The following is a 27,753-nucleotide window of genomic DNA, read 5'->3' on the forward strand; positions in this document are numbered from 1 at the left end:
TCACCATGGCTCTCATTTGATGAGTCTTGACAGAGTCTGAAATCTAATTATTCAGCCAGTTTTTAACTGCACAATATAGAAAGCTTGCCAATTTGACAGTATTTTCTTGGCAAATGCTACTCCCAATCCATTGGAATCAAAAGATACAAACAGCTGAGAAGCCTGATGATGAGGCTGAGTTCTTCTCAAATAGTAGGCCAAAGATCTCTTGCAATCCAAGGAATGAAAAGCTTTTTCACCTATATGAGCATAAGGACTTGCAAAGAATGTCAGAAGAATAATAGCTTAATTAATATGAAAATCTGACATCACTTTTGTAAGGAACTTGGAGTGAGTACACAGGACTACCCTGTTGTGGAAAAACTGGAAATAAGCAGGCGGATTTTAAAAGCCCTGCTCGCGTAAATCCGCCCGGATTTACGCGAGCAGTGCCTTGCACGCCGGCGCGCCTATTTTGCATAGGCCGCCGGCGCGCACAGAGCCCCGGGACGTGCATAGGTCCCGGGGTTTTTTGAAGGGGGCGTGTCGGGGGCGGAACCGGATGACGCAGCGTTTCGGGGGTGGGAGGCGTTTCGGGGGCGGGACCAGGGGCGTGGCACCGGCCCGGGGGCGTGGTCCAGGCCTCCGGACCAGCCCCCGGGTCGGAAGACGGCGCGCCAGCAGTCTGCTGGCGCACGCGTAAATCTAGGGACAAAGGTAAGGGGGGGGTTTAGATAGGGCCGGGGGGGTGGGTTAGGTAGGGGAAGGGAGGGGAAGGTGAGGGGAGGGCGAAAGAAAGTTCCCTCCAAGGCCGCTCCGATTTCGGAGCGGCCTCAGAGGGAACGGAGGCAGGCTGCGCGGCTCGGCGCGCACAGGCTGCCCAAAATAGGCAGCCTTGCGCGCGCCGATCCAGGATTTTAGAGGATACGTGCGGCTATGCAATCGCGCTTTTTTAAAAAATCTACCCCAAGGTGAATAAGAGACTAGTACTCATAATTCACTGAACCATCGAGAGACATGATAACTACAAAAAAACAGCACCTCCTACAAGAGGAATTCCAAAGTAACTGACTGCAGATGTTCAAATGGAGGCTTCATAAGATGAGCCAAGATAACATTAATATCCCAAGGCACTCTGGAAACAAGAGGATTGGAATGCCACAATCTCTTGGCATTTCTGGTGTTGTTCTTAAATGGTTCATTTCCTTCCTTCAAGATAGATCACATTACATATGTTTGGGTAATGCATGTTCCTCGGTAAAATCAATTTCAACAGGAGTGTTCCAAAGTTTCGCACTGTCTGCTACCCTCTTCAACATATACATTGCTTCCATCTGTAAGCTTTCAATAGTCTTGGTGTAAATTATCAAATTTATGCCGATGATGATCAGTTTTTTGTACCATACTTCCTTTCATGGTCAGATACTTTTAAACACATTTCCCTCTATTTGCAGTATATAAACAAATGGCTATTTCGCAATAAACTACTACTTAATACAGATAGGATGGAAATTTTGGTCTTGAGCAAATTTTCTTTAGCAAATCTTTCACATTTGGCATTTAATAATTATAACATTCTCATTTGAAGACAAGTGCACAATTGTGAGCTGTTAGATTGTGAGCTTTCCTTTAGTCAACATATTAAGACTGTTGTCTTTTTTTAAAATAAACTTAGGGCCTCATTTTCTAAAGTATCGCAGGCCTGCGCTACTTTAGAAGATGAGGGGCCGAAACAGGGGGCAGACCTGTGCTAGCCGGCAGCGATCGCACCGTCGCGGTGCGATCGCTGCCGGTTTCACACCCAATAGCGCCACCATAGGAGGTGTAGCTATTGGGAGCGAAATAGGCAGCGAAAAGGCACTTACCTTTTCGCTGTGCGCGCCGTCATCACAGAGTCGGCCCCGGTGACACACTGACCCCTCTTCTTCCGGGGCCGACTCCGCCCCCATTTTGGTATCGCACACGAAAAGGGACATTTCGCGTGCGAAACGTCCCTTACCGCGTGCTATACGTTTGGAAAATGAGGCCCTTAGTTAAAAGACTGTGCCCACTGCTTAATCCCAATGATTATCATACTGATCTCAGTAATTTAGATTACTGCAACAGTTTTTACATTGGAATCCATGACTCTTTCTTACATCCCTTCCAGTTGGCTCAAAATGCGACAACACGTGTTTTATCTGGGACCAGGCTTCATGACTTTGTCACTCCAATATTAGCAGATTTACAATGGCTTCCAATTAAGTGGAGAATAATGTATAAATTTGCTGCCATTATCTTTAAGCTCTTGAATGTTGACCATCTAAATTGGGTAAGCTTTGTACTAACAATTTACAGGCCATCTCATTCTTTGAGATCTGCTCAGAAGAATTTACTTGAAGTTCCAATTATGAAGGTAGCCCACTTTATCATCACTCGGGTCTGAGCTTTTTCTGTTGCAGGCCCACTATTGTGAAACTCCCTTCCCAATGAGATAAGGACAGAGACTTCTTTTAAGACCTTCAAAGGGCACCAAAAACTTTCCTTTTTAAAAAAGATTTTTGGAAAGATGAGATTTCTACTTCTTATAAACTGTAATTTGATAATTTGATTTTTATATGTTTGTGCTAATTACTTTGATTATATAGTTTTGATTTCTTTTTGTAAACCACTTTGAAATTTATGATGTTGCAATATATAAATTTTAACAAACCATAAACAAGCCCTTCAAGAATTTGGATTGGTATTCTCTCTACTTGCTGCTGGTATGCTGCAATAGCAAAGAGGAGCACTTTCGCTAAGGATGTACTAAGTCCTGATGACGAACAGGAGAACAGGCATTGGAGCAAGTCCTCTAGTCCACAGACAAATGGATCCAGAGAGCAAGTCTGTCACCAGGACAAAAACCTCTTGCATTTAAAAATGTAGGACCTTCTAGTTGAAGGCTTCCTGTCTGAAATCAAAACATATCCCACCTCCCTCAGAAGGAGAAGGGAGGAAACTACATGCATTCAATATTCATGCTCTGGACCAGAAAGGTCAGATTCAGATGGTGAAGTTTGCCTCCCTCATGCATGATTAGAGATGAACTCCCCTATGGGATTGGAGGCTGCACAAAAAAACTGAATAAGAAATGGAAACCACATTTGTTTTGGCCACGCTAGAGCTAAAAGGATCACTTCTGCTCGATTTTGAATCAGTTGGATTGCTCTTGCAATCAATGCAATTGGTGAATACACATAACAAAAACCAACATCCCAATGAAATAGAAAAATGTTAGGACCAAACCTGGAACTGCTTGGAAGTATGGCGCAAAACTGTTTAATTTTCCTGTTGCTCTCTGTAGTAAACTTGTTAATTGTCAGATGACCCCAGAGGTTGAAAAGGTATTTCACCACCCACTGGTTCAGGACCCACTCATGCAGAAGATCTCAGCTGGGGCAATCTTCTGAGGTATGTTGCCTGTAAGTAAGTTCCATGATTGAGAACCCACGTCCAGATCCTGAGAGACTCTTGATGTAGAACAAAGGATCCCATGCCTCCTTGTTTGTTTACATAGCACATGGAAACTTGGCTGTCCATCTGTATCAGGATTCTCTTTCCTGCCAGTATGTGGGCAAAAGCTTTGAGAGTATAGCAGATAGCATAGAGCTCCAGGAGACTGATCTGAAAATGAGTCTCCATTAAAGACCATGTCCCATTTTTTTGAGCCACACTGGTATGAGCTCCCCGCAACCACATGGAGGCATTGATGAAGACAATAACTTGATGAGATGACACTCTTAAGAAGAGGCCCACTTCCAGGACTGAAGGTTTTAACCACTATTGCAGAGATGCTTTCATCCTGGCTATTACTAAGAAGCAGCAAAACAGAAGTTGATGTAATTGGTGTCACTCTCATGTTCATCTACGTCATGAGGACAACATGCACTGCAGCCACTATGTGCTCAAGGTTGACTAATTCTAATCTAACTGGAGTCCAGTCTCACTGCAACAAGGTCTTCACTAGGCCCCTTAGTATTACAGTCCTATCAACCAGGACAAATGCTTGCTTCTGTACTAAATCTATCCTCACTCCTTTGAACTGAATCCTCTGGACAAGAGTGAAGTTTGACTTGGCAAAGTTGACAAGGAACTCCAGAGTCTGAAAGAGTATAATGGTCTTCTCCTGACTGAGATGGACCTGTCACAAACCAATAATCCAGACAGGGGAAGATAAAGACTCTCTGATGACAAAGGTGACATGCTACCTCAGCCAGGTACTTGGTGTACACCCTTGGGGATGCAGACAAACCAGAGGGGAGGGCCTTGTGTTGGTAATGAGTCCCTTCCACTTTGAAGCTGACAGTGAGTTGGATGAATAGGGATATGAACATAGGTGTCTTTGAGATCCAGGGGGCAAATCCATTCCCTGGCTGGATGAATGAAAGGCTTCAATGGAGGGAATTCATCTTGAATTTCTTCCGTGCTAGCAGTTTGTAAATCCAGGATAGTCCCACCCCCCATGTTTTCTTCAGGATGAAGACAAATCAGGAGTAAAACCCCTGGCCATGCTCCTACGGTGGAACAAGCTCTATTGTCCTCAGCTTTTGGAGCAAATCCACTTCTAATTGGAACCGGGCTGAATGAGACAGGTCTGGATTGAATACTACAAACCGCTGGGTCAAGAGCAAATGGGAGAATCGCAATCAGTAGCCACACTCCACAATCTTCAGAACCCAATGGTCTCTTTTTATCTTTCAACAAACAATATGAAACAAAACCGCACTATGCCTGTTTGTATATCAAATATAAATCCACATAAGACAGGCCATCAACGTACTTTTCCCACAGCTCACTAATTCTATTATATAGGAATAATCAATCATCTTTTTAATGCAAATACAAATATTGTTAAAACCTACATTTATTAAATCAAAAATGTTGTATATAAATATTTCCTTTAAAGATTTTTAAATGGGAATGCATACATTACTCCCTCCACAATCCAATTCAATACATATCCCAATTTTTCACTCATACCTATATACTCCATTCACACCTTTACCCCATTCATACACACCTTTACCCCATTCATACACACTCCATAAAACATGTGTCAATAATGCCTGTGACACAAAATCTTTCAAACTTGATGTCGTGCTTTTTCTAATGACTCCTTCTCCAAAAACAGAATTGTAGTGAATGTCACATTAATTCTTGAACATTATCCTCCACCGGAGGTAAGTGTGAGACACTTAGTCTGGCAAACATATGCTCAAGTTCGTACATTTCCTTATATTTTGCTTTCTCAGGTTCACATCAATGTCCCATATCATGTAATTCAAATCATCAATCCAAAAACCTGCTGGTCGCAATTGATAATCACATGCTCCAATTCTCCAGAGAAATCTGTTTCACAATACACCCGACGCCATGGCGTTTCGGCGGCCGTCCTGCCGCCTGCATCAGGGGATTATTTTAACTCAGTCCTGAACCCGGACCTCAGCTTTCGGGATAACACCGGCTTGCTGGTTCTGACAGACCTTTAAATGTGTCTTCCGACTAGCAATGTTGAAAAGAAGCATTTATTTACTAAAGCATCTCAAGTGCAGCAATGTAACCATAATATATAGCAAATCAGCACACAGATTAAAACAAGCTTCCTCACAGGCACCATGAAACACCAACTACCTTTTGCAATTCCAAAATGTAGAACTGTTATGACCAGGAGGAACGTGAACCCTTGGACCGTCGGGGAGGTTGGTATTACCTTAGGAGATGGCTCCTCAGGTTCCTCCGTTGGGTGGCAAGGCGGAACAGAAGTTGGGACTGACTGGGACCTCGCTGCTGGAGACTCAGATGGCCTCTGAGAGGGCGATGAGGCGTGAAGTCGGAGCAAGGGCCAATTGGATCTTTGCCACTGGAAACCCGAGGTCCCCCCGGAAAAAGCCCGTAGGGACCCGGGCCGCTGGGACTTAGGTGGACCTTTGAGAGATTGAAGAGGCGTGAGGACAGTGCAAGGGCCAACTGGATCTTTGCCACTGGAAGCCCGTGGTCCCCCCGGGAGGAGCCTGTAGGGACCCTGGCCGCTGGGACTTAGGTGGGCCCTTGGAGGTGGATGGTCCGAGAGAAGTCCGAGGTCGAGTACCAGAGGATCACCGCTTGCCTGTCCGAAGTCACACACCGAGGGATCATTGCTTGCCAGTCCGAAGTCACACACCGAGGAATCACCACTTGCCAGTCCGAAGTCACACACCGAGAAGAAGCAGGAATCAGGAACCAGGAACCGAAGCACCAGGAGACTCACCGGAGTGAGCAGACTCAAGCAAACAAGTTGCCAAGTCGAAGAGTGAGCGGAGGAAGTCTCCTTTTATACTTCCCCTGGTCTAGTCCATTAGGAGCAGGTGCAAGCAATAAGGAGGACAAGGCCCCTTTAAATCAGCACAGGAGGCGCGGCCTCGCGCCTAAGTAGGAGGCGGCCATCTTGGATACCGGAAGCCCAGTAGAGCAGCCTGACACCGCAAGGGGAGGCTTGGGGTGTCTCCCCCGGCTGTACTTGCCGCGGGAAGGTCCGGCGAGGTGCAGGGATGAGTGGGCTGGATGTCCGGGCACTGCCGCGGCGGCCTGATGCCTTGGCTCAGGTAGGAGTTTGCGGCCGTGAGCAGCCGCGGCACACAACAGTACCCCCCCCTTTAGGGCGCCTCCCAGGAGGTCTGGGTTTGGACGGATGGTCCTGATGGAACTGAGCAAGAAGGTTCCGATCTAGGATGTTGGCTAGTGGTTCCCATGTATTTTCTTCGGGGCCGAACCCCTCCCAGGCTATTAGGTATTCCCATCTCTTCCTTTGTTTCTGAATGTCCAGCACTTCTCAAACCTGATAGGTGAGGTCGTCGTCAGAGATGACAGGTTGGGGTGCTGGAGGTGTGCTGGAAAGCCAAGACAGCACCAAGGGCTTCAGAAGAGAGGCATGGAAGGTGTTATGGATCTTAAGTGAATGTGGTAACCGAAGCTGATAAGACACCGCACCAATCCGACGGAGGATGGGAAATGGTCCAATGAATCGTGGGGCCAGTCGTGCGAAAAGTAATTTCAGGCGGATAAATTGGGTACTCAGCCATACCTTCTGACCAGGTCTCAGCGGTGGACTCGGTCTCCGTCGGCGGTCTGCATACTTTTTCGCCGTCTGGCTGACCTTGAGCAGCGAGTGCCGTGTAGAAGTCCAGAGACGATGGAGTTCGTCTGCCGAGAGTTGGGCCATCAGAGACGTGAGGGTGATGGGAACAGGCAACGGCGGACGTGGTTAATTCCCATAGACCAACTGGAAGGGAGAAGATCCGGTGGCAGTGGAGGAATGAGAATTGAGGGCGAACTCGGCCCAAGGAAGTAGACTTGCCCAGTCATCTTGTTTATTGTTCACATAGATGCGAAGGAACTGTTTGAGGGTTTGATTCGTCCTCTCTGCTAGTCCATTGTTTTTGTGGGTGGTATGCAGAGGTATAATCCAAGGTGACATCGAATTTCTGGCAGATGGCCCTCCAGAATCTTGCGGTAAATTGGGGGCCTCGGTCTGAGAGGATATTTCTGGGTAGTCCATGTAGCCTGAAGATGTGCTGGACAAACAGCTGGGCCAACTGTAGAGCGGAAGGCAACCCGGGGAGTGGTACAAAGTGTGCCATTTTGCTGAATCGATCAACAACTACCCAAATGACAGTGTTCCCACCGGACGAAGGTAGGTTGACCACGAAGTCCGTCGAGAGATGGGTCCAAGGTTTGGTGGGTACTGGCAGGGGCTGGAGCAAGCCTGGAGACGAACCTGGAATTCTTTTATGACGGGCACACGAATGGCAGGATTCCATATAAGATCGGACATACTTATTGACCTTGGACCACCAAAAGTAGCGGCGAAGGACCTGCAAGGTCCTATGTTGTCCTGGATGGCCGAGCAACGGGAGTCATGGGCCCACACCAGAACTTGTTTCCACAAGTGCGGTGGGACAAAAGTCTTCATGGGAGAGATAGCCGTGGTGGCGGATAGCAGGACTCGTGACGCTCAATGATAAATTGAGGGGGTTCTGGGGTATCTGTAGCCTCGAAGACCCTGGACAGGGCGTCGGCCTTAAGGTTCTTGACGGCCGGCCTATAACGTAGGACGAAATTGAATCGGGTGAAGAATAATGCCCATCGTGCCTGTCTGGGGTTGAGGCGCTATGCCCGATGCAGATACTCAAGATTTTTGTGGTCCGTGTAGACCGTGAAAGGATGTTGAGCTCCTTCCAACCAAGGCCGCCATTCCTCTAAGGCCATTTTAATAGCCAACAGCTCCTTATCGCCAATGGCGTAGTTTCGCTCTGCGGAGAAGAATTGGCGAAATAGGAAGGCGCATGGGTGCAGCTTGTGTTGGGTCGAGTTCTGACTCAGAATGGCTCCTACGCCTTCAGAGGATGCATCCACCTCAATAATAAATGGGCGTTAAGGGTTTGGATAGTGAAGGCAGGGCTGGCGAAGGAACGCCTCCTTCAGACGGAGGAAGGCGGCTACCGCTTTGGGGGGCCAGTTCTTGGGGTCAGCGCCTTTCCGGGTTAAGGCCATCAAGGGTGCGATGATGGGAGCGTAGTGGGAGATAAATGAGCAGTAGTAATTTGCGAACCCGAGAAACCGTTGGTGCGGTTTCAACCCAGATGGTTGAGGCCATTCTCGAATAGCCTTTAATTTCTGCGGGTCCATCCGGAATCCCTCGCTGGAGACAATGTAGCCCAAGAATGGGAGAGACTCCTGCTCGAAGAGACATTTCTCGAGCTTGGGATACAGTTGGTTTTCTCTTAGTTGTTGTAATACTTGGGTAATGTGCTGGCGGTGAGCGGTGAGGGACTTGGAGAAAACCAAGATGTCGTCGAGGTATACAACCACACAACGGTATAGCAGGTCTCGGAAGATTTCATTCATGGTGTTTTGAAACACCGCTGGGGCGTTGCAGAGCCCGTATGGCATTACGAGGTATTCATAATGGCCTTCTCTGGTGTGGAAGGCCATTTTCCATTCGTCTCCCTCCTTGATGCAGATCAGATTATAGGCTCCCCGGAGGTCTAATTTGGTAAAGACTTTCACGCCCTGAAGGCGATCGAAAAGCTCAGAGATTAGGGGCAAGGGGTATCGGTCCTTGATCGTTATGGCGTTTAGGCCCCGGTAGTCGATGCAAGGGCGAAGGGTTCCATCTTTCTTCCCAACAAAGAAGAAACTGGCCCCCACCGGGGATGTCGACTTGTGGATGAAGCCCCTCTCTAGATTTTCCTTGATGTAATAGGACATGGATTGAGTCTCCAAGGGTGAAAAGGCATAGGTGCAGCCTATGCCTAAGTCTTCTTGGCCTGCTTAAACCTGGACTATCATAATAGAGTAGTGAGGAAGCTGGATCATATCAAACCCAATGGCTAGCTGCATCCTGTATTTCAGGTCAGGTTTTCTGGCTACTGACAAGCAACTAGTGGGATTCTGCACATCCTGGATTAAAGATCCTAGAGTAACTTATGCACAGGAATCATGGCCTAGTCTGCTAGAGGCTGTAGAATCTGTTGAAGGTCAAAAACCCCATTCTTGGATCTATCTTTTTTCTGACATTAATACCCAGAGCATTTGCTAATTTATCCAGAAATCTGGCGTGGCAAAGGTTCTCAGAGAGCAGGAGTGTTACGTTACAGATTACTTGATTTTATATTTTGTGTTCGTATTTTATGTTAGCTATAATTGGACATTTATTATTTTATATTGTGAAATATTATGAATATGCTTTTGTAATCCATCCTGAATATAAGAAGGGTGAAATAGAAATATTTTAAAATTTTATTTATTTATTTATCTATCAAGTTTTATATACCGTCATTCGGTTTCGCCATCACAACGGTTTACAAAGATTCGATGTTTAACAGAGTGTTCAAAAAATAAATAAATCAGGCAAAGAGTCAGACAGAATTCCCATTGATTCTTCTTCAGACCCCAACAAAGGGAAAACATTAACCTATGACCCCAATGAAGAAGAAGATGATCAAGGTGGAGACTTCTTACCTCAGAGGAGTCATGCCCAGGAAGGACGCTGACCTAGCTGAAGCATCTTCTCCATCTTCTATCTCAGGTGGGACTCCCCAGTCACAGCCTCAGGATGGGACTCAATCACAGAAAAGGGCTTACCCAAATTTTGAGAGCTAACTCCTATGGCCAGCATATCTTGAGGTGGGTCACCTACTGGCATGGAACTAGAAGGAGCTCCAGTTTGCAGCAATATCCCCGTATTTTGGATATGAAAGGCTCCAAGGTTCCTCTCCTGTCTTCTGAAGTGAAGGAGGTAAAGGAATTCTTCACCAACTCAATGAACTGTTCCACCGACAGTTGTGCTCTCTTGGCTGGAGTTGAAGAAGAGACATCCATTTCAAAAACTCATATAGGCTTTTCCACATTTTGTTGTAAGAGAGCTGATGAAGTCTGTATCATTGAAAGATTAGACCCTGAGGTGCTCTATGCAAACATGAATGGGATCCTCACCAAGGCCTCTGATGTCTGCATCATAGCATTCTGGGCGTGCTCTACACTGAATCAGACAGCACTGTAGAAAGGTTAAGTTCTTGATAAAACAGATGTGTCAGTATAAAGAGGACCTTCCACACCATGAAAGAGGGTGGTACCTGAACCAACATGGCTCCTATAGTCATAAGGGTAGATTTTAAAAGAAGCGCGCGTGGCCTGCATGTGGCGCGCTACCCAGCTCGCACACATGTACGCCTGATTTTATAACACATGCACCTTGCGCGCGCCAAGCAGCGCTGCCTTGCTCAGTTCCCTCCCAGGCCGCTCTGATTTTGGAACGGCCTGGAAGGGAACACTTTCCCCTAACCTAACCTTCCCACCCCTTCCCTAACCTTTCCCCCTCTAGCCATACTCTAAACCGCCCCCCCCCCCCCCCCCCCCAAAAATGTTTATCCTACCTTTTGCACCTGCCTCCGGGCAGGCGCAAGTTGCGTGCGCCGGCAGGCTCCTTGCACGCAATCCTCCGACACAGCGGCAATAGCCGCTCTGTTGGACGCCTCTGACCCCACCCCCACCGCCCCGTCCCCGGACTGCCCCTTTTGTAAAGCCCTGGGACTTACGCGTGTCGCTGGGCCTTTGTAAAATAGGCCTGGTGTGCGTAAGACAGGTTACGCACATAACCTTTTTAAAATCCGGCCCATAGTGTCACATTGTTTTGTCTTCTTGGGCTAAAACAGGCTCTACCTGGGAGATGAGCTTCACTTAAGTACCTTCTTCTGTACCTCTTCCAGCATTGGGCACTTATGCATCTTGCTCGACCCCAAGCCTGCAGCAGATCCGTAACCCGGAACCCTGAGGTGTAGGTGGAGCCTTAGCCACAGAACAATACAAGGAATCCTTGTTCAACTCAGTGCAGCGCAAGCCTGAAAATGTCCTGTTCTGGGACAAAGATCTGCTTCGATGTCCAGACTCATCTCAATGCATACTCTTAAGCAGTCTTTGGAGATCCCCATCTTCCAGGCCCAATACTGTTGAGCCCTAGGAGACATATGACTACAGTTATAGCAAATAGACATATCAGGATAAGAGCCCAAGCATTTGTAACAAACCTCATGGGCATCCATGGTAGATATCTGGTGCCCACAAATGCAGGTCTTGAAGCCACTAATGGCTGGCTTCTTAGGTCTTTCTTGGACATCATGACTATATTTAGAAAGCTTTTTTTAGGGGGTAGCACTTAATAGTGCTGTTATGGGGCTGCTTAGGCAATAAGGCAAGAACAAAATTTCTATCTGCAATGAGGCAGACAAAAATATGATTAAAAAACAGAAAATGTGTACGTGTCTATGCGGAAGCTCAGAAAAAATTAGAATGATGTGATGTGGGTACTCAGTTTCTTAATCTCAGTGAAACACTTTTTGACATTTTTTATTTTTGAACATAGAGAGCCTTTAACAAAGTATAACATTATAACATAACATTACTTTGCTATAACCTTGTACTTGTTTTCCTAGATGGATGCTATAAACTAGATAAAAATGCAGAACTAACTGGACCATGAGGTCATAGAAACATATCTAGAAAAAGGACAAGGGCAACTGATATTTCATCTAAGATTATAGAAAATATTCTTAGAACAGACACAAGGCTGCTACTGCTGCAAAATTCCAAGAAAACATTTACGTATGAGACGAGAATTATATTACTCTATGGCAGGGGTCAGGAACCTTTTTGGCTGAAAGAGCCATTAACGCCACATATTTTAAAATGTAATTCCATGAGAGCCATACAATATGTTTAAAACTAAATACAAGTAAATGTGTGCATTTTATGTAAGATCACACTTTTAAAGTACAATAAGTCTCTGAAAATATTACACCAGGCCTTAAGACACCAATACATCTCCTATTAGGAAAACGGACCAAGTCAGGCTGCTATAGAGTCCTACACAGAAACTACACGCCAGCAGAAAAACCTCACCTGAATCACGTGCTGACCCTCACCTAACATAGAATAAAGAGACCAAAATGCATAACTAGAAGCATGCAGAAAAAACTGAATTGGAAACTGCAACAAGCCAGAGTCTCTGTATGCAGTGTAACAAAGGAAAAAAGAAACATCACCCATCCTTATAAAACAAATCAAGAAATATAAAATCATCAGCAGTAAAACTGTACTAACAAAAAGAACATATTTCGAAACAGCTGATGAGTGGAATATCCAATAATTAAAAACTCATATAAAACATTTCCAGATACCAACAAAATATTTCAAAATAGCAGACACAAAGACCCAGTAATGAAAAATAATAAGGATACAAAACATTTTTTGCTCTGTATACCTGGGAACATTTGATATCCAGGTGTCCTGAGATTGTTCTGAATTAGGAGGAGGGGTGGTTTGCTTGGAACTTTCTCCTCTCTCAGTCACATACCAGCGCTCTCTCTCTCACTGGCTCTCAATTACACACCTATACACACATGCTCTCAGTCACTCACATATACACATGTTTTTTCTCTCTCACTTATATAGGCTCTTAATTACACATTTACACACATGCTGTCTATCTTTTCACGCTTACACACACACACAGGCTTTCAATCACATAAATACACATGAATACACATAAATGTTGTATTCATCGCACCCCTGTTTTATGTAAACCGACATGATGTGAATTTTTTCATGAATGCCGGTATAAAAAAACCTTAAATAAATAAATAAATAAATAAAATACATGCTGTCTTTTTCTCTCACACACAGACTCTCATTCACATGCTTACAAACATGTCCTCTCTTTCTCTCATTTACACACAGGCTCTCAATCACATACTCACATGCTCCATCACCTAAACCAGCTCTCAATCACACACAGACACACATGCTCTCTCTTACTTATACACACAGGTTCTTAATCATACATACACATGATCTCTCTCACACACAAAGGATCTCAATCATACACACATACTCTTTCACACAAACAGGTTTTCAATCACAAACTTACACATACAGGTTCCCAATCATAAACTTACATTCATGCTCTCTCACAGGCAGGCTCTCAATCACAGACATACTCTCTTTCACATATACAGGCTCTCAATCATTCACATACATGCAATCTCTCACTCACACACAGAGGATCTCAAACACACATGCTTGCTCGCTCATTCACTCTCTCTCTCCCCCACCCCCACCCAGGGAACTCGCAGCAGCAGCAGCCTCCTCCCAATGCTAACCTCCTTCATTTTCAGCCCTCGCGGAGGAGGAGTCCCATCGGCCGCGGTTGAAGCTCTTCATTTTCTTCCGAGCCGTGCTGCAGTCTTCTTTTCGTCGGACCGACTGACCACACTGGCGTGGTCTCTTCTTCCCGCGCACGCACCCGATGCTCACCACTTCCTCTTCCGGGCTGCGGGGGGGGGGGGGGGGGGCGGGAAGAAGAGAGCACGCCGGTACCGCCAACTCGAGCTATTCTGCCGCGTTCCACCCGGGCTGACAGCATTTTAAGCCCGGGTGGAGGAGGACCGAGGAGCAGCTGGGTCAGCGGGGGACTGGAAAGTGTGGCGACACTTGTCTGCGAGCCAGATGCAGCCCTCAAAAGAGCCATATCTGGCTCGCGAGCCATGGGTTCCCGACCCCTGCTCTATGGCCATTCAGATTACATTTTTATAATAGAAAGCCAATCATAGAAATTTTGACAGTTATGAAACCTAGTTTAGGGGTTGGAAATATACAACTGTAAATTCTATATAATGCTTTGTTATCAGTAAAATCATTTGAAAGGGAGTTTATGCTGGTGCCTTGCATGGCACTCTGCCTCTTCATAAGGTACCTTATTATTTAATGTCTAAGATCTATATTAGTTATAGCATTTAATAAAGCAAAATTGCTTACCTGTAATAGGTGTTATCCCAGGACAGCAGGATGTAGTCCTCACATATGGGTGACATCATCGATGGAGCCCTGACACGGAAAACTTCTGTCAAAGTTTCTAGAAACTTTTGACTGGCACACTGAGCCCACTGAGCATGCCCAACATGCCATGATTCCCTCAGCCACAGGGGTCTCCCTTCAGTCTTGTTTGTAGCAATAAAAAATACGAGCGAAAAAAATTAATTAAACGAATCGGACCCAACTCCGCAGGGTGGCAGGTGGGTTTCGTGAGGACTACATCCTGCTGTCCTAGGATAACTCCTATTACAGGTAAGCAAATTGCTTTATCCCAGGACTAGCAGGATGATAATCCTCACATATGGGAGATTAGCAAGCTACAGGCTGAGTCTTTGTTGTGGACCAACAGCACACAACTTGTGCAACAAGCACAACAACTGGTGCGATGTTGGAAAAAAACGAGGCAGCCTGAAATCACAGCAGGTTGGATGTGGAAGGAGTTGGGTATTAAACTGGGAACAAGTTCTTTAAGACAGATTGGCCATAGGGAATACAACCCTTCGCCTTGTGGAGACCGGGGAACTGGTTCGATAGCCCTGGTAGTCAGCAGGGTTGAGAGTTCTAGTTGAAGCTGTGATGTGACGACAGTGCATGTCCAAAGTGGGATGGGTGGAGAATGTGGGGGTATTGTGGTGAATTTGAGACGGTATCCCCAATTCAGTATGGCTAATACCCATTGATCTTTGGTGATGAGACTCCATTGTTTTTTGATGGGGCATGGGATTGATGGAGAGGCTTCTGTTCTCTTGCTGTTCTTCAAAAACCAGATGCTGGTCCAGTTTGTGGAGGTGGCTGGGTTTTTGCCTGCTTTGTTGGCGTGGACGTCCTCTTTGTGGTGGGTGGTAGGGGTGTGCCAAAGAAGTAGGTGGATAGTACCTTCTAGGCTTCTAGAAGGGTCTCCTGGTATCACTTCTGGTGGGTTTTCGCACTGAGGATGGCTGATCCAATGGCAATCTGGAGAGCTGACAGAGTGTCTCGTGGTGATCTTTCAGTTGGGATATAGTGTCCTGAATCTTTTCTCCGAAGAGATTGTCTCCAGTACATGGGAGATCTGCCAGTCTCTCTTGGACTTCTAACCTGAGGTCCGAGGCCTTGAGCCAAGCCCACCTCCGTGCATTGATTCCAGCGGCTGACAGACGGGCAGATGTTTCAAAGGAGTCATAAGCGGCCCGTACTTCATGCTTGCCGGACTCGAGGCCTTTGGCAATCAGAGTGTTTAGTGACAGCTGCTGTTGTTGAGGGAGGTTATCAGCAATATCTTGAACTTGTTTCCACAATTTATTTGATATTGCATCATATATAGCTGGTATGCCGCAATCCTGGACACCAGCATGGATCCTTGAAAAACCTTTCTTCCCATGCCATCTAAGAACTTCTGTTCTTTTCCTGGTGGAGCAGAAGAGTGTGGTTTTTGCTTCCTAGCCTTTTTCTGAGCTGATTCAACGACCACTGAATGGTGTGGAAATTGTGGCTTCTGGAAACCTGGGGTATGTTGGACCAGATATATCGCATCTGTTCTTCTGTTTACAGCTGGTACAGAGCAAGGATGCTCCCATAATCGATGCTGAAGTTACAGAAGCACTTCATGAATGGGTATCGCCATCACCTCCTTTGGTGCATCTACAAATTGTAACACTTCAAGAGTCTTGTGTCTTGTATCCTCTTCAATAAGTAATTCAAAGGGAATTGTATCTGCCATTTCCTTTATAAAGTTTGCAAAGGACAGGTCCTCAGGAGGGGACTTCCTCCTCTCTTCTGGTGGAGAAGGTTCTGATTTTAGATCTTCGGTGTCAGTGTCTACATCATCCCAAGGACTATAGTGAGGCTGAAAATGTGATCCAGAGGGATCCAAGTTGTCTTTGGAAGAGGATGTTTTGTTTTAGAAGCAGACTTCGATGGTTGTCTTGGAATCTGCTTTGGCATTGAAGGAGGCAGAAAAGGCATCGATGGGGAATCGAAAGGCATCGATGGTAATCCATAGCCGGCATCACCCGATGGACCAGGCTGTGGAGGCATTGATGGACCCAGGAGTGGCATCGAAGGTAATGAAGGTGCAATGGGTTTTTGAAGACCCGATGGCCCTGGTAAGGGATCTGAGTCCCTTACATTGTCCTCTGATGAGCCTGGAATAGGAATTGAAGGAATCATCGGTGAATGTTTAGGCATCGATGGTATCGATGGCTGCATAGGGGGCTCCATCGATGGAATCGGTATCGGTGCTGGGAAGGCACTGATTAAGGCGTTGATTCTATTTAGAAGAGGTTGAAAAATCGTCAGCTCTGGCGTCGGTGCCGGTGATTGTACCGGTGCTGGCATCATTGGAGGCTGGAATTTTTTAAAAGCCTCGATGATCACCTGTTGAACCATGGAAGTCACTTCTTCCCTGGAGACTGGGACTGAGTCCACTGTCACAGGAGAAGGTAAGACTGGTGCTACTGGCACTTCCACAACAGAGCATGGTGGCACAGTCTCTGACACCGATTCCGGTGGGGAGCACTTCGGTGTCTCGGGTACAGAGGGGCATGGCGGTTCTAGTACCCAGACCCGCTTTGTTATCAGCTCGATGTCCTTCGGTGCCGATGCGGATACCGTTTCTCCAGAAGGAACAGAGACAGAACGGTGTCGATGGCGTCTCTTTTCATGATGCTCCCTAATGTACTCATATTGATATCCCTAATATCCTATATCATATAATATAATAATATATAATATATAATATATAATATAATATAATATAATATAATATATTATATATAATATAATATAATATAATAATATATAATATCCTAATATCATATCCCTAATATACTCATATTGACTTCATATTTTTCCATGTTATTCATTGATTTATTAACTGCTTGTTTATTAACGGTTAAATATCATACACTATTTGCTTCAATTAATTTATTCAATGTAAAAACTTTGCTTACTTAGATTTGTTCAATGTAAAAACTTCTTTTTATTATGTTCTATGTAAACCGCTATATTTTTTTAGCGATAGTTACTGTTCTTTGTAAACCGGGGTGATATGTATACTATACAGGAACCTCCGGTATATAAATCATTTAAATAAATAAATAAATAAATAATGGATACCGATGAAGACGCTATTGAAGATTGGTTGGGGCCGGTGACGGATGATCATCGGCCTTTTTCTTTCCTCAATGTTTTTCAACAGAAGGTGATGATTTCTTTGGTGACGATGTCGAAGATGACGATGGAGTGATCTTTTTAAACAGCTCCTCCATTTTATCCAAACGGGCACGCCTGCCCTTCGGTGTCATCTGGGCGCAGGTAGTACATGCGTGGACATCGTGGCCTGATCCCAGGCATAAAATGCAAACGTCATACGGGTCAGTTATCGACATTGTTCGGGTACAATTTAGACATTTTTTGAATTCTGAGGCCATGGTAAAAAACAGGCCGAGTAAAAGGTAACTGGAATCGACCGAAAACTGACTCAAAAAAGTACTCACCAAACGGTATGTCGAAGGGAGATCTGAGTAGATAATTTTGTGACAGAAAAGTTATATTTTCCATGAGGAAAAACTCACAGAGCTCCTATCACGCGCAGCTTACAGCAACGCGGAAAAAAAGAGACTGAAGGGAGACCCCTGTGGCTGAGGGAATCATGGCATGCTGGGCATGCTCAATGGGCTCAGTGTGCCAGTCAAAAGTTTCTAGAAACTTTGACAGACGTTTTCCGTGTCAGGGCTCCATCGATGATGTCACCCATATGTGAGGACTATCATCCTGCTTGTCCTGGGTTAAAAGCTTTTCTCTACAGCTGTTGGCTTTAAGCGTCTATTTTCAGAGAGCCACAACAGAGGGGCTCATGAGGCAATGTGCACGCAGAAACTATGGTGCATTCTCAGTAAAGAGAGATGGGTCTGTTCAAATACTGGTGTTTTAAAAATAAACTTGGTTCAGTAGCAACAACTAAGTTGCTGCATAAGAAAGTAAAATATTTTTAACACAAGTTACTCACACAGGAGACTCTGGTAAAGGTCCTGGCTCATCCTCAAGCCCTTTGACATCTGGTTTTACAAGAACACTTCTCACTAAAGCCAATACATAAACAAGTAACTATTAAAAAGAAAATATAAAGATTCATTGTCTCGGATAGCAATTAATCATGCGACAGTTCCACTTTCCTCTTTTTTTCCTATTTTTTAATGTCATCACCTCGGATTGTTCTCTATATCTTTCATTCTCTATCATACCCTCCTATACTAGATGAACTAATTTGCCACTAGAATGTCTGAGTATATGACCAGCAGATTTAATTTTACTTGTGGCCAGGTGTTCTACTTCCCATAATCACAAGCACCCTTTCATTTATCAGACAATTATTTTATTTCACTGCGATAGGCAAAGCCATATTCTAAGTAAACAACAATGAATAAAATGTAATGTAGACTATGTGAAGATTCTCAAATGCTGCCATTGTGGATGAAGGAGTCAGCTAAATTAACGAAGTATTTTAGGGAAAAATATGTAAATGCAGCCACCAGCAAGAACGAGCCAACCAAAAAATGTATTGTGAGAACCACAGGATAACATAATATTCAGCACATAAGTCTTACAAGTAAAGGTGCTCTTGGGTTAAGTAGTGAGGACTCTAGTGTTATACAATATCAGGCAATTTAAGAAAAATCTCAGGAACCCACTTTTTACTACAACTTGTAGCCTAAGTTATCACAAATGTAGATTTATATTTCAATTGGTTTTTTTTAATTGGCAAATCAGTTTTATGAAACCAGTAAATAAACTACTGTATGTTTACCAGATTTTTTTTCTCCATACAGTTGTGCCTAAAAATAATATGATATGCATGAATTGAACAGCAAGCCTACATTTGAAATTACTTAGCTTACCAATGAGTTTGGAATACTGAATACCTAAGATATTTTTTTAAATTTCCAAACAACTCCATATGAGTAAAGTTAACACAATAAAGTTCTGAATGTCAAAACAGTCACTTAAAAATATAAAGCAAGTTACTTAGTGTTTATAGAAGCTTGAAAATGAGTTCACAAACAGGTAAAGACTTCATCACAAAACTTATAGAAAGACATGCAGCTATACATGAATCTTTAGGTTGAATAACTGCATAAACTGTTACAAAAATGTCACTAGAGCCAGGCAATAAATAAAGAGGTCCATATTCAAAAGTCATTTAGATGGATAACGTAATAGTTATCCATCTAAATGTCTTACCCAGCTGTATTCATGTTGACAGGAGGTGGACTCTTGGGCAAGGTGGGGTTGGCGCTACCCGCAGGGCATGCCTTATGGGTCCTCACCATCGGTAGGCGGAGCTGGCTGACTGACGGAGGCCGTCTGGAAATGGTAGTCTGATCTGGACGAGGCGGAGTCCCAGAGACCCGGACGCCAAGGAGTACAGGAGGAAAGCAGAGAGCACCCGAGTAAGAACAGGCCGAAGCCTGAAAAGCCAAGTCCAGAATGAAGATGAGTGGAGTGTCGTAGAGCAGGCTGAAGTCAGGGCAGGCGGCAGGCAAGGAGAGTAGCAAGGCAAGCATGGGTCAATACCAGAAGTCAGCAAATGAATGGTCAGGCAATGCAAAGGTCAAACCAGGAGATGGGAGATAATGTAGTCAGACAAAGCAGAGGTCAATACCAGGAGGCAAGTAGTAGCGCAGTCAGGCGATGCAGAAGTCAACACCAGGAGATAAGCAGTACCGTAGTCAGGTGATGCAGAGGTCAATACCAGGAGACAAGCAGTAGCATAATCAGGCAATGCAGAGGTCAATACCAGGAGACAAGCGGTAGAGTAGTCAGGTCAAAGCCAGGAGGTCAGTCAATGGAACAAGCAAGATAGAAATGAACACAGGAACAGGAATAGGTATCAAGGTCAGGAACAGGAACACAGACGAATCAGGAACCAGGAACATGGAGGGTATGCAGGAACAAGCAACTCAGGACTCGACCAGCGTGGAGACCTGTTGCCAAGGCAAGGAAACGTTGGCTGGGCCTGGCCTTATATACCGGGACCCAGTGACGTCATCATCCAGGACCGCAGGTGAGGTTCCCGCCATGGCCCCTTTAAAAGAACAGTTGATGCGAGCACGTGCAACTAGGGAGGGGCATGGCGCGAGAAGGCAGCGTCTCCCTACAGACTGCGGGGAGGTCCGCCACGGAGCAGGAATGTCCGCTGTAGAGTTGGGAGCACGAGGAGCGGCCTATGGTTGGAGGCAGCGGCCACCGGCTGCGAGAGCAGCAGAGCCAGGCGCTGGAGCAGGCAAAAGGGGGTAAGAGAACCTGGCCACGGGCCTGCCGCAGTGGGCACATGCAACAGTACCCCCCTTTACGCACCCCCTCTTGAAGGTCTGGGTTTGCCCGGATGGACACGATGAAAATAAAGGAGGAGGTTTTTATCCAGAATGTTGTGCGCTGGCTCCCAAGAGTTTTCTTCTGGGCCGTAACCCTCCCAAGAGAGGAGGTACTCCCACCGATGGCCCCTGCGGCGGACGTCTAGGACTTCTTGGACCTTGTAAGTGGTATCAGACTCAGCGACCAGATGCAATGGTTCAGGAGCCTTACGGGAAGGCCAGGAGAGAATCACCGGTTTCAACAAAGACACATAGAACGTGTTATGGATGCCGAATGTCGGAGGCAACCGGAGTTGATAGGTTATAGGTCCAATACGACGGGTGACTGGAAAGGGTCCAATATATCTTGGTGCGAATCTTTGGGAAGGCACCTTGAGGCGAATTTATCGCGTACTCAGGCAGACTTCTGCTCTGGTAGAAACTCAGGAACTGGGCGACGATGGGAGTCCTTGGACTTCTTAGCCCGAGCCGCTGCCTGACGCAGATGAAGGTTAGTCTGATTCCAAATGGCTTTGAGGGCGTCAGCAGTGGTCTAAGCGGCTGGCGAGGGCACAGTCAGTGGGATAGGTAACGGAGGTTGCGGCTGCCTGCCACACACAATAGAGAATGGCGTTACCCCAGTAGCAGCAGCAGTGTGGGAGTTGTGGGAAAACTCCGCCCACGAGAGAAATTCTGCCCAGTTGTCCTGCCGATCATTGATGCAGGCGCAAAGGAAGGCTTTCAAAGAGCGATTCATGTGTTCGGCTTGACCGTTGGCCTGCCAGTGGTAAGCTTTGCTGAGGCTGATGTTAATACCGAACTTGCTGCACAGGGTGCGCCAATTAACGGGTGACAAACTGGGGACCTCTTTCCGAAACTATGTCTTTGGGTAGTGTAGATTTCAGTAATGCAGCTTCAGTCAGTTGGTAATCTAAAAGCAAGTTTTATTAATGAAAGGACAGAAAAAGAAAAAAGAAGAACAAGAATGATGAAGGAAGTAATTTGTTCTCCGAATTAGCAAACAGTACAGCAATGGTGTCAGCTATGAGCTACTCAGCTCCTTGCACTATGTACAGCGTTTTTAAACTTTTCATAATGTCCAATAACAATGCATTGACAAGCTTCCTGGGCGTGCTTTCTTCTTCCGGTTATCAATATGATTCGTCACTGGTTAGTCCAATCAGATTCAGCTTCTAGGGTGTCAGCTCCTTTTCTTACGTTACCAGGAAAGTGAGTTGACTAGCCAGACCTAGGTTCTCAGAAGTACATGGTCACTGAATATGTCACAGGAATCTCAAAGCCATATTTTCCATACAAATACAGTAGGCCATATAGACAGAACATGTGGAGAAAGAAGAGACATGCAAGCTCTGGAGCCGAAGGTAGGCCAGGCAGTGGAGCAAAATGAGCCATTTTAGAGAACTATCAATGATGACTCAGATGACTGTGTTTCCTTTGATGGAGGCAAATCCACAACAAAATCCGTGGAGAGGTGCATCCACGGCTCCTCTGGAGTGGGAAGAGGTTGAAATAGGCCCCAAGGTCGACCGAATGGGGGCTTCTGCTGGGCACACGTGTTGCAGGAATCGACGTAAGCTTTGGTATCGGAGACCATGGTAGGCCACCAAAAGAAGCGCTGAAGTAGCGCAAGAGTTCGTGCTCGTAATGGGTGGCCGGTGAACTTAGAATCGTGTGCCCAATGGAGAACTCTTTCACTCAGCTGGCAAGGTACCGCGATTTTTCTGGCTGGTACTGGAATGGTCACAGGTAAACAGATAAGTGCAGGATCAATGAAGTGGCTTGGCTCTTTGGGAACATCCTCGGGTTCAAAAGAGCGAGACAGGGCATCCGCCCAGAGGTTCTTCTCTGCAGGACAATACCGGAGTTCGAAGTTGAACCTGGAAAAGAACAACACCCAGCGGGCCTGGCGAGCGTTGAGGCGCTGGGCATGACTCAAGTGTTCTAGGTTCATATGATCAGTGAAAATTGTAAACTTATATTGAACGCCCTCTAGCCAAGGACGCCACTCTTCTAAGGCAAGCTTGACAGCAAACAGCTTCCGGTCGCCAATACATAGTTCTGTTCTGCGGGGGAGAACTTGCGGGAGAATAAAGAGCATGGAGTCAAGGTTTCTGATGTCGAGTGCTGGCTCAAAACTGCCCCGGCCCCTATAGCAGAGGCTTCGGCTTCGACAATGACGGCTCGGTTTGGGTCCAGGTGTCGCAGACAGGGTCCGGAAAGGAAGGCCTTTTTGAGGTGTTGAAATGCAGTCAGGGCCTCAGAGGACCAATTCCGAGTGTCTTGGCCCTTGCGGGTCATAGCAGTGAGGGGAGCTGCCAGAGTCGAGTAATTCGCAATGAAATGGCGATAATAATTTGTATATCCTAGGAAGCGTTGTAAAGCTCGTAAACCCACTGTCTGGGGCCAATCTGGAAAACATTTTAGTTTTTCTGGGTCTATAGAAAACCCTTGTTGTGAGATGATATATCCCAGAAAGGGTAGACTGCATAGCTCAAAGAGGCATTTGTCCAACTTGGTGAAGAGATAATTCTCACGAAGACATTGGAGGACTGTGCGCACGTCCACACAGTGAGTGGCTAGGTCCTTAGAAAAACAAGGATGTCGTCAAGGTATGCGACGACTTTGACATACAGGAGGTCCCGGAAGATCTCGTTGATCATTCACTGGAATACAGCTGGGGCATTATGGAGGCCGAAAGGCATTACCAGGTATTCGTAATGCCCATCCCTGGTATTAAAGGCCGTTTTCCAGATGTCCTCAGGGCATATGCGTACCAGGTTACAGGTTCCTCTTAAGTCTAGTTTAGTGAAGATGGAAGCCCCTTGAAGGCAATCGAATAATTTGGAGATCAGAGGCAGAGGATACTTGTCTTTGTGAGTTATAGCATTCAAGCTGAGATAGTCAATACATGGCCTCAAGGACCCATCTTCTTCATGACGAAGAGAAATCCCGCTCCAGCGGGAGAAGTTGAAGGTCGAATGAACCCTTAGGCCAGGTTCTCTCGAATGTAGTCCGTCATGGCATGGGTCTCGGGTTGAGTCAATGGATAGGTCCGGCCTCAAGGAGGCATAGTACGAGGTAGAAGCTCGATTGGGCAGTCGAACCTATGGAGAGACATAAGGATATCGGTCTTCTGTTTTGAGAAGACGTCCTCAAAATCTGTGTAGGGAGCTGGGACGCCTGAGGTAGTGGTTGCAAGAGAGATAGTAGGAGGTAGTACCACCTTCTTCAGGCAGGTCTGATGGCAAGCTGGACTCCACTCTGTGAGCTGGAGTGTTCCCCAATGAAATTGGGGGGAGTGACGTTTTAGCCAAGGTAAAGCAAGTGTTGCTTACCTGTAACAGCTGTTCTCACAGGACAGCAAGATGTTAGTCCTCACATATGGGTGACATCACAGGATGGAGCCCTGCACGGAAAACTTTTCTGTCAAAGTTTCTACAAAGCTTTGACTGACACTGGCACACTGAATGCACTGAGCATGCTCAGCCTGCAATTATCCCTGTGAGCCACATATGTCTCCCTCAGTCTCGTCTTATAGCTAAAAGCGCAAGCGAAACTAAAGTAAACGTAAAAACATATACAGACCCAACTCCGCGGGGTGGTAGGTGGGTTTTGTGAGGACTAACATCCTGCTGTCCTGTGAGAACACCTATTACAGGTAAGCATCACTTGCTTTCTCACAGGACAAGCAGGATGGTAGTCCTCACATATGGGTGAGTACCGAGCTGAGGATGCCCGAGAGTGCACCAAATGCACCCAAGACGCGCGAAAAGCACAATCACAAGGGTGGAATTTGGATCGAAGGGCATCCTGAAACCCTTAACGGGTTGGTGGAAGGATGTTGGGTAGTGAAACCAAAAAGAATAAGAGTAGACGGACTGGCAAACATGGAGCATGCCGGCTAGTCGTATCTAAGCAATAATGGGCTGCGAAGGTATGGAAAGAACTCCAGGTTGCAGCCTGATAAATATGTACAATCAGCAGCGGCCGAGGGGAAGCTATGAAGGCCAGGATGGACGCAACAGAGTGTGGTTACACACAGTGTTGTAGTGCTTGCTTGTTGTTAGGAAAAAGAGATACAGACTGTCATTTAGGAGGAATAGGTCTGTTTGCCCACTGGAACTCGCAGCTTGACACTTGCCACAGAAGGAAAGAGTTAGGTGGAATTCCTATGGAATGCAGTGCAATCTAGAATGAATGCAAGTGCACTATTACTGTGCAAGAAGTAACTGTCTCTCTCTGGTGAGAGAGGTGTTGGGAAAAATGGGCAGAGTATATTCTGAGTAAGGTGAGATGCAACGTCTACCTTAAGAAAGATAGGAAGTTGAATATGTAAAAACCACTTGGTCACAGAGGAACGCAGGGTCAGATGAGTATGTAACTCACTGACCCTGTTGGCAGAAATGACATTTATGAGGGAAAAAATTTCCCACGTCGAACTGTGAAAACAGAGCAATGGAAAGGCTCGAACGGAGAACGTATGAGACTTATAAGGATAAGATATAGGCTCCGTTCCGTGATTAATGAAAATAGAAGTGGCTTGATCAGTGGATAATCCATGGTAAGCTGACTCAGAAGGGGTTTACCGTAAATCGGGTATCCCAACTCCCAAACGATACACCAATTGGAACAGAGATGTACCTATGTGGAGGATGTCTGGGGAGCAGAATCCGAGGGAGCAAGAGAAAGAGGTGTAGAAAAAAGAAAAAAGGGTAATACCCTTTTGTATATGTCATGTGGTAAATCATGCCATTTGGAATGATAGGATTTATGTCTAGAAGGTTTTGTGACACTACCAGTACCTGAGAACATCAGTAAGTCTTCGATTTGTGACTGACTGGTGAGAAGGCGAATTGGTTACTGGTGTGATAGATTGAAAAGTATGGGAAGCATACTGGTCTCGGGCAGGACGTGGGTGTGAGGAACAGTGAACCCCGTCCCGGTTCAGCATTAGAAGAGTGCTGACTATGAAAGGCAGCGGAAGAGACACATTTAAGAGGCCCTTGATGGAAGAAAGGCGTCTATGGGAACGCATTGGAAACATGTATAGGGAATAGAATCTGTGCACCGTATGGTTCGATTCGGATGCAGAGGGCAAGTTTGGTTGACCTCAGCGCTGGAAGATTTTTCTCGCCACACAAGTAGTTTGAGACCATTCAGGAGGATGGAACCTACATGGAGAAGGTCTGCGTTCAGTAAATCTCTTAGATAAGTGGCCCGAACATGCATAGAGTGAGCAAGGGCCAAGGGTAGAGCTGCGCAGCTTCCTTGCAGAGCAGCTAAGATGTTGTGTGTGCTTGTGTGGTGGAAAGCACATTGTCCCTATGCTGTCTGTCTGAATGTACAAAGATTTGTTGCAGAGGCAGTATTGGAAGGCATAAGGGTATAACTCATGGCTACAATCTCCAGGAAGTTTATGTGAAACTGCGCCTGCAGTGGAATAGACGCATATTGGGATGAGAAGATTTTAGATCAAACTTACAATCCTGAGGAAATGCGAGAATGAGCGGGATCAGACTAGGTTTTGGTTCTAGATCTGAAATATAGATGAGGGATGAAAGCGGTTGAACAGCTTGGACGCACTGATAATGGAATTTTACTGAATCTAACCCATAGCAGTTTTTTGGATCTATGAGGAAAAGTAAATAGTGAAAAAAATCCCATAGCCTGACAAAGAAGAATTGAGGGGCTGAGATTATGGAAAAATGTGCGCAGGGACATGTAAGAATTTATTAGAATGTCTGCGCGTATGCTGGACAGGAAGGTCATTGTGACTGTGGTGTCCAGAAGTGTTGTATAAGGGATTTATGGTAGTGACAGTGATCCCAGTTAGTGAATGTATAGTGAGTCATGAAGAAGTTAGAGCTCCGTGCATGGACTGACTGTGGTTATGTAGCTGTCCATGCAAGGAAAAGCGTGAATGATGTTGCACTCTGCAGAGAAGCAGTATTCAACGGTAGTGATTCAATGAATACCCTAGTTGCCGAAGCTGGTGTAACCGGCAGAGCTTGGGATTCTAATATTGTTGATTCACCATAAAGCACATAGAAAGATTAGAGGTAATGTACTTACTGAGATATGGAAGCATGGTAATGAGAGATAACATTTTACCTGTGCCTTCTGAAGAAAGTTGGTATTTCTGTTGAAAGAAAGAATAGAGTAATTAAAACTCCCCGACCCCCCTCCCTTCTCCCCTAGGCGCTTTGTAGCGTCTGGGGGAGTGTACCGGGAACCTTGGTACAAGGTGGGGTGGCTGCTGTGATATCCGGCCAGTTAGGAGACTAGGAGGTGTCCAACTGGAGGGACTGATGTAATCTGGATATCATGTAAGCTCCCACGGGAGTGCGAGCGGTAAAGTCTTACCCGCATTTCTGTGTGCTGTACAAGGAGACATCGAGACCTGTCGTCAGGCTTCGAGGTGGACTTGCAGTTGAGGCAGCATTTGCTGGATTTCGTGTTTAGCAGATCAGCGAATGCACCTGGAACTTTGGTTCTGAAGCAGGAACCAGAAGCCAGAGCATTAATCAGTACAGAGCTTCGTTGCTGAAAAAGGGAAGAAGCCCTGATGCAATCCCAAAGAAATAATAGAGAGGTTCTCCTGGTATTGTGGCTGACATAGCTGGCATAGCGATATGTGACACTAATACAAGTTCTTGGAAGGTACATGACCTAGAACTTTTCGAACCATGTGGCCCGAATTAGAGAACACATCTCAATGGGAATGCCGCAGAATCGGGTACTTACCATCCGACATGGATCGCCGAAGGACGAGCCAGTGAAGATTACTGGCTCAGTGGATTTCAGGAGTCCTCGAGGGGTAGCCTGTGGACGTAGACATCAGTCTCAACTCTGATACCTGGTATGGTGGCGCAGGTATAGAGGAGACTGGCTGGGCATGGCTGCGCTTACACCGTGATTAGCGGAAGGCCACAATCCCGCACCGATGACAGTGGGGCATGCTCAGGAACAGGGGAGCCAATTAACAAGCTCGTGA

The 27,753-nt window shown here is 45.9% G+C and overlaps 1 protein-coding gene across 1 annotated transcript in view; it reads right to left on the reverse strand.

Annotated features, from left to right (window-relative positions):
* DNAH12 (dynein axonemal heavy chain 12) overlaps positions 1-27,753 on the reverse strand; it is a 1,160,754-nt gene that overhangs the window by 1,012,879 nt on the left and 120,122 nt on the right. Inside the window, 1 exon segment of the mRNA XM_029600929.1 lies at positions 18,395-18,467. Within this exon segment, the coding sequence (XP_029456789.1) occupies positions 18,395-18,467 (73 nt within the window).

The sequence above is a fragment of the Rhinatrema bivittatum genome, chromosome 4, assembly GCF_901001135.1.
Source record: "Rhinatrema bivittatum chromosome 4, aRhiBiv1.1, whole genome shotgun sequence".
Lineage (NCBI taxonomy): Eukaryota > Metazoa > Chordata > Amphibia > Gymnophiona > Rhinatrematidae > Rhinatrema > Rhinatrema bivittatum.